Below are 8,325 nucleotides of genomic sequence, written 5' to 3' on the forward strand. Positions count from 1 at the left end.
AGAGACAGTCAGAGACACAGAGAGGACTAAAAATGGCAACAAATGGCCTGAATCTTTGCAGGAAGGCTAGTTGATATCCTAGATGAGCTAAGGACAAGGCAGACCCTTGAATAGATTTTTTAGCATGAATCCTGGGAAAACTGATTCTTTTGTCCCCAGTGGTAGGTTGTCTTTCCGGGAACTGACTATGTAGTAGAGTCTGGCCTGAACTCATGGCAATCCTCTTGTGTAAGCATCCTCTCTCAGCGGGTATTATAGGCACAAGCTATTATACACAACCAGATCTAATTCAATTTTAAGTCCTGGACTGATCAAAAATATTCTACTTGAGATATCTAAAGATCTCTATGTATTTTCAAAGATCAAGTTTTCAATCATGGATGAGAGTGATTTAAGAGATATGAGTCTTCTTGGCAATAAGCCTTTGGATTTCGGCAATTAGTGAAATGCACAAGCATGCTGTTCTTAGGAAACAAGCATTGTATGGTGGGAACTGAATTCAGTTCTGAGTATACTAGTCTGACTCACTATGTGCCAAGCTCAGGACTAAGCAGAGTGACCCAAAAGACAGGTCTGCGGTCCAAGTAAAGGAGATGGTTGTGGCAATGAGACATTAAGTGTCTGTTACTGTAAGTGTTTAAACAGAATAAGGAAAAAGTTTAATGAGATAGCCTTTTGGGCTTTACTAATTCCAACTAATTCTACAAGTGTTTGATTAAGCAATCCACCCGGGATAACCTTGCACCAGTAGCAAGAAAGGCAGAGAGGCAGGATTGACTCAGACTGTCAGAGAGCCGGCTTGGCACTCAGGATGGCTCCGCAGTTAGGAGCACTTGCCGTGCGATTAGGATGACCAGAATTCTCATTGCAGCATCTGCCTACCAAGCTGGGCACCTGCCACACACCTGTAGCCCCAACACTGAGCCAGGCAGAAACAAGAGGATCACTAGGGCTTGCTATTTCTATCCTAGCTGAGAAAACATGGACCTCATGTGTGGGAGAGACCCTGCCTCAAAGGAATATGTGAAGGGTAATAGAAGATGAGACCTAGTGTTTTCATACCTCCATATTGTGCATGCACACATGCACACACATGCACATAAACACACTCACACACATATACACACATATGCACACACTCACACATGTACATGTGCACATACATGCGCACAGATACACATAAACACATATACCACACACAAGCACATACACACACATTCACACATAACACACATGCACTCACACACACATATACACACATGCATATACATACACATGCACTCTACACACATGCACACACTTACACTACCAGGAAGAAGAAACGTCCTTGTCTTCTTCTTCCTGTTCCTTACCACCTCATCTCAAACTTACCCACACGTGGTTCCTGTGCTTAGATCCGTCTACACTGCAGTCAAAATGGCTTCCATATGTAACACTAACACTCCGGTTGGTTTTCCTCCTGACCAGCCAGAGATTTGTCACTGTAGCTTTCAAGGGTCATTTGCAAATCTTGCCTGCAATTGGTCTGAGGATGTGTGTAAACAGAGTGAGGCACTTCTCCACTGTTCCTTGCCACACTGAAGTTTTGCTCTGGTCCAGGGACCAGCACAATGGACAAGCTTACGCATGTCCGAATGTCTAGCGGGACATTCCTTGAACTCGGCTAATGGTTAGGAAGGGATTATATATTTGTTCAGAAGTGGTCAAGAGAGCTGACAAGAGAAATCCGTCAAAATTTCAAGGCTCTCAGTTCCTGCTGCTGATGTCTTACTCGGTGGATTCCTTTCATCGGCCCTGGTTTCACATTGAAATTGTGCTGGTTGTTAAGACAGCTCTTTGTATTTCACTTGAGAGGGTTGGGGGAGGGGGAGGTACTATAAAACAAAATGAACCTGGCCCTCTTCTGAATTTGTAAATCTCACTTCCGTGGAGTTTTACCATGCACAAGGATACACATGGCTTTCCATGGGCTCTGAGAAGTGATGCTCAGAAATGGGATCAATGTAGCACAGAATGCGTTTCTAATCACTCTCTTTTATCCCTTATAGATCTTATTGGCTTGTCGTGGGTGTGCTTCATATACACAATCCTGAGTCTGGCATCGCTGGCTTTTGTTGTTCTGTTTATACCTGAGACTAAGGGATGCTCTTTGGAACAAATATCAGTGGAGCTAGCAAAGGCGTAAGTATTCGTATCCTTGGTCTTTGTTTGAAGTGCAGTTTTTACATACAGTTAATTAAATAAACATCTGAAGTTACTTTAGGATATTTCCTTTGCTGTAAGACTGTCTACCTGATCCCACTGCCCCGACCGTGTCCTTGATGTGTGTGAACTTTTGTTCATCGATATACAAGACTTTTAAATCTCTATTCAGTGATGAGCAAGAATCCCAAGCTGGGCGTGGTACTAAACGCCCGTGATCCTAGCACCTCAGAGGTGAAGCCAAGGAGACTGAGTTCGAGGTGACCCTTAACCTCACATCAGTGTTAGGCCAACTTAAAGAGACCTCGCCTCTACCTTCCTCTCTCCCCCAAGAAAGAAGTCTTCATTTCTAGCTCCTCACTCAGGAGGCCGGCTTTGTTTGAGGTTCTAGGTAAATGCTGGGATATGATGCCTGTCCTGGGCTAGGACCGTGGATCGCTTCAGTGCTTCATCTAAAACAGGCTCAAGGGTCTTTTGTGCCCAAACCCTTACGGCTACGATTAGTAGAAGAACTCTTGGTGCTAAATGTCTATGATCCCTTATAATGTGGTACATTCAAGTTAACTTTAGTGAAGGTTAGAAGTGTCTTCCACAGTTAGGCAGTTAAATTCCAGGCACTTCAGTGAGTTACACATGGAGAGATGAGATAACTAATGTAACTGGCAAGTGGGGCCATGAACAACTCTCAGAGCAGGGCACCAAGTTCTAACTGATCAGGCCCAAGGGAAGTGCTGGCAACAGTCTAGCAGTGGAGGGGAAGGTGCTCTCCTTAGGATTCAATTAGAAATGGGGGCAGGATTAGTCCTCAGCTTTACTGCAAAGGAGGAAACTGGACAATAGTTTTTAATAGGCTGTGACTTCTCTTGTAAAAATAATGCTCAGGCACCGAGGAGACATAGACAGTAGCAGGAACTATGACAGTGACCCCCTAGCCTTCATCTCAGGCAAGCTCCAGGGTGACAGATGAGCTGACAGTGGAACTATGTGTGCAGATACAAAGGCCAGCCAGTTAGTCCTGTGTTAGCCTGGGCTGGAGTGAGGAGACTCCCGGAAAACTTTCACTTTGTGTTGCTGACCCTTGGTATGGTTACAGTCTTTAAAACAGTTGACCTCGGCCGGGTGTGGTGGTGCACGCCTTTAATCCCAGCACTTGGGAGGCAGAGGCAGGTGGATTTCTGAGTTCGAGGCCAGCCTGGTCTACAAAGTGAGCTCCAGGACAGCCAGGGTTACAGAGAAATCCTGTCTCGAAAAACCAAAAAAAAACAAAAAACAAAAACAAAAACAAAACAAACAAACAAACAAAAAAAACCAAACCAAAAAAACAATTGACCTCACTAAGCAAAGAGCTCCTCTCTATTCATAAGTTGACTATCAAATTTGGGGTTACGCTTTGCTGCAGATGAGGCCACTTTAAGAAAATAAAACAGAAATGATTAATTTATAATGAAACAAATGCAGTTGTCAGGCAGGCTGATGGAAGAGCTAACTGCACATGGAGACTGGGTGTGATCAAGCTTCCTCCTAGCTGCCTGACAGCATTTAGCACAGCTTTGCCTTTTGTTTGTTTGAAAGAGGGTCTCGAAACAGGCTGGCCTTGAGCTCACCCCCCATTCTCCACCTCTCAACACAGGGCAGGTTTTTTACTGAGGGTCCTGAGATGACGCTTTGTCCACATCTAACACAGTGGGAGGAGGGAGCAGTCAGGACTAAAATAAATGAGCCACCCTCATCACGGCCTTGCCTACACTTCACTTATGATTTAATATGATTTAATTCTTCTTCCCTAAGGCAACAGACAAGAAAGAACCAAAGCCCGGCGAGGTGGTACACAACTTTAATTCCAGCGCTTGGGAGGCTAGCCTGGTTTACATAGCAGGCTGGCCAGTGCTATATACTGGCCTCTCCCTTCCCCCTACCCCCAATAAAATATGAAAATTAAGGCAGTATCAAGAAACTATTCCTACTTTAGGTGGTAAACAAGAAATTAGATCAGTGTAGGATACCATGTTGTTTAGCATAAAGATAAATTCCTAGTTTTGTTAGAAAGTTTCATTGTATACGTTTCTCCCCTACCCCCAAAGGAGAGAAGAACAGAACTGAATCTTGAAAGTCATTTGAGTAAAGAAGCTCTTGGGGATGCCAGGCAGTGGTGGCACATGCCTTTAATCACAGCACTTGGGAGGTAGAGGCAGGTGGATTTCTGATTTCAAGGCCAGCCTGGTCTACAGAGTGAGTTCCAGGACACAGAGAAACCCTGTCTTGAAAAACTCAAAAAAAATTTAAAAAAAAAGAAGCTCACGGGGGCTGGGATAGGGTTGTGCACAGGAATGTTGCACTCAGAGCTGTGCTACGAAGGTAGCATGCCTTTGAGACTGGGAAAGGGGCCCAGAACAAAGAGGGGTCAGGAAGAGCCTCTAACTATCTTAGTAAAGAAATTGTACTTTAAAGGAAGTAGTGGTTATTTTTGTTGTTTCTTTTTTGCAGTGTATAGTGTATGTGGAATATGCGAATGTGTTGGGATACTTGTGCCAGGAGTATACATATGGAGGTCAAAGCTGGACTTTGCCACCTTCCTCTATTGATCGCCACTGTATTTCCTTGAGCTAGGGTCTCTCAATGAACTCGATGTTCACTGTTTTGGCTAAGCTGGATGGCCTGGATCCTCTCGGCTCCACCCCTCAGTCTTAGGGCTGCAGGCATGCCCTTAGCCATGCCCAATGTCTACATACGTGCTGAAGATTTCAACTCAAGCCCCCTCCTTTATACGGAAAATGCTCTTATCCACTGAGCCACCCCTCTAGAGGAAGGGTTTAAAATAAAAGGAGATGAAGTGGCCAGAGTTTAGAAGGAATGCTCTGGCAAAATAGGAAGGATGGACAGAGAAGTGGCTGAATGGAAGGAGCTATTTGAGATGGTTGATGGGAAGGCATGAAGCTGGTCAGGGTCACACTCACTTTTCCTGGGCAAGAGAGCCCAGGAAACTGGAACCTCTACAGGAAGGATGGCTGAGGGAAAGGAGGCAATTAGAACTGCTCTCAGGCTTCCAGAATCAATCCAGTATGTAAGTGACATTGAAGGTAGCAAGATGTCGGGGACGAGGGGCAGGTTTGGCTGAGGGTCTGGTGTGGAGGTTGGGGTTAGCCCTGAGCTCCATCTGTACAGATTCCCTCTGTGGTGCTCAAGACGCGCAGTGGACGGAATGTGAGCAGGCACAGGAATCTGGGACTTACATCTTTCAAGATACAGATCTGGTAGTCAACACAGGGCTGCAGGTACTTGGTCCGTGGGCAGCAGCAGGGTGAGAAAGGTTGGCAGGGCCCAGGCTTTTGGCAGCCATCTAAGAACAATATTAGCAACCATCAGTGCAGAAGAGGCTGGCTTGAGCAGGCAAGAGATCCGAGGCTTGCCTTTTGTTGCGTGCATGGTAAATCCAGTTTCTGAATATATACTTTGAATTACCCAATTCCTAACCCAAGGCATAAAATGTGTTTTACAAGTTTGTTTTAAAAAAAAAATGTCTTGTGAACAATAGTAAGTCTGTTAAGATGGAATTGCCGAGTGAACCGCTACTTTCCTCTGACAAACAAAACCTAAGGGCTTACTGTCCATCACACTGGATTTCCTCCCAAAAGTCTTAACTTTAAAATCTTTGCTCATTAAGCAGCTTTCGGGGAGGGTGGTCAAGTAGAGCAAACCGTAAATCTTAACGACTCGAAGACAGCATTAAGAAATACCTAATCTTTCTGTTTAGTGGTCTTCAAGAATGCTCCTTGAGAGCATAGGATTTGGGTATCCAAAGCTCAGCAGAACTTATTCAGCATTCCGGGAGGGGGAGAACAGTAAGAGAGTACGTGCCGGACTTACTGTCTGTGAGAACCACGTTTGGTTCTTTTGAGTCATGCAGTTACTCAGCACCTCAGCCGGGCACCCTCTGAGGCAGTAACGTGTTGAAAACTAGGAGCGGACCGAAGCAAAGTTACTGTGACCCCTCAACAGTCTGGTGACAGATAACAGGCAAGGGTGGGCAGCAGAGAAGTTGGAAGAAGGTGGCCTGTGGCTTAAACACAGCGCTAGCAACGGCAGTACCTGTCCGGTGCATGCTACAGGGGGAACCCCAGAAGGAGCTCTGAGAGGAAAAGAATTCCTTCAGCTCCTCATCTCACCGTCCTAAAGAGCTGAAAGCTTTCCCCTGCTTGGCCGGCTGAGAAATGCTTTAAAAATAAAAATGTGTAAGCAGCTTGAGTTAGGTAAACCAATGAGAAAGGTTTGAAGCATATGTTAAGCAAGGCTCCCTGGAGAGAAACGCCAGAGTCAGAAATCTGCGGTCTGAGTAGATTATCACGTTAACTAAGGAAATGTAGGGCAGTGGGAAGCCCGTGGAACTTGCTAGTCCATGGAAACTGAAGCCAAGTGATGGAGGAGGGCTACTGCTGAGCTGAAGGAGTCTTCTGGAATCTAGAAGTTAATAAAACAAGCCAATCAACTTTTGTCACCATGGAAATCAGTTCTGATGTGCAAATCCCAATAGTTTTCCTAAGGAGTAAGAAAGTTAACGATACCATCACATTAATTTTAAATTTGATACTACTGCACGTTGCTTAATATTTCTCTCTCTATTTAGAGTTGGTCCCCATCCCAGCCTGTTTTTACAAAGCTGATAAAACAAGTATTCTTCCAAGGATGCTAAATTCCTTATAAAATAAATAGTGACTCAGCTGAGAGTCAGGAAACATAGCTGCTATCATGTAACTTGAAAGGGTTTTGTTTTTAATATCAGCCTTCACAACTACAACCCCCCCCCCCCAGTGGGATGCTTGCTATATTCAGTTTCTTCAAATGTGATTTTCCTTTCTTTCTTCCCCCAACATAGGTGAAAACAAACCAGTAAATGTTTTATAGTTTAGTTCTGAAGTCTTTTTTACTATTATCAGACAATATGATTTGTCCATTCCTATGGGCAAACGAATTGCTTCTAAATACTCACTGAGAGCGTGGGAGATGGCTCTGTCAGTTATGTGTGTGCCACGCAAACATGTTTGTCCCCAGCATACGTGGAAAGTGGGGTGGTAGCAATGAATGCTTGCAATCCCAGCATTGGGAAAGAGAAGACAGGACAGCATCCCTGAAGCTTGCTGGTCAGCCAATCCACTCAGACCTGTGAGTTCCAGGTTCAGTGAGAGGCCCTGGGTGTACATGTGAGATATCCAGTATCTCCACAGAGCACACACACTAAGGCACACAGTAAATAAATGAACAAATATATATTTATTAAGCAACTACTATGCATCAGACACTGGTGAAGGTTCTGTAACAAAACTATCAATGAGAAAAAACAATACTCCCAGGATAAGAAAACTGTGCTGACTAGTATTTGGGATGGGGCAGGCTTCAGAAGGCTGTGTTAAGATAACCTTTAAGATGCGGCTCAGGATGGTAGGGGTACAAAGAATGCAGGCAGAGAGCAGCTAGTCCAGAGGCTAACTCACAAACAGGTTTAACCTGTTTCTGGAAGGGCAAGAACTCTTTAAGAGGTCACAGTCCCTGGGATTGATAAGGCAGGCTGAGGGAGGAGTTGCTCTACCTGCAGTGGGAGAGTGGACAGTGACATGCCAGGACTAGCATTTCGGGCCAGGTAGGTCATGAGCAGCCTGAGGCGTAGGGACGCTCACAAGCACAGGGCTAGCTTCAGGTGGCCTTTCATGTTGCAGGGCAGCACAGATCTCTAGTCTTCTGTCCAAGCCACTGTCTGGTGTTGTGCACACACCACCAGCTTCCCTCCAGGTTCAAGTGCCAATTCTGTATTCCTATGACATCAGCCCCCTCATACCCCTTCCCTTCTCCCTTTTCCAAGACTTCTGCTTGCTTCTCCACTCTCCCCGTTTTTATCTTTGTACTTTTTATCAGCATGAATACAGACTTGCAGAGATTTTCCACCCCCCCCCAATCTTGCTGCCTTCTTCTTTCTCTTTCTCCTTCTTTCTTCTTCTCTTTCTCCTTCCTTCCTTCCTTCCTTCCTTCCTTCCTTCCTTCCTTCCTTCCTTCCTTCCTTCCTTCCCTTCTTCTTCTTCTTCTTCTTCTTCTTCTTCTTCTTCTTCTTCTTCTTCTTCTTCTTCTTCTTCTTCT

The 8,325-nt window shown here is 45.0% G+C and overlaps 1 protein-coding gene across 1 annotated transcript in view; it reads left to right on the forward strand.

Moving 5' to 3' along the window:
* The window catches only part of Slc2a12 (solute carrier family 2 member 12), a 55,419-nt gene that overhangs the window by 42,199 nt on the left and 4,895 nt on the right, over positions 1 to 8,325 (forward strand). Inside the window, exon 4 of the mRNA XM_021174503.2 lies at positions 2,049 to 2,181. Coding sequence (XP_021030162.1) covers positions 2,049 to 2,181 — 133 coding nt within the window. The remainder of the gene's footprint in view (positions 1 to 2,048; positions 2,182 to 8,325) is intronic.

Source organism: Mus caroli, chromosome 10 (genome assembly GCF_900094665.2).
Source record: "Mus caroli chromosome 10, CAROLI_EIJ_v1.1, whole genome shotgun sequence".
Lineage (NCBI taxonomy): Eukaryota > Metazoa > Chordata > Mammalia > Rodentia > Muridae > Mus > Mus caroli.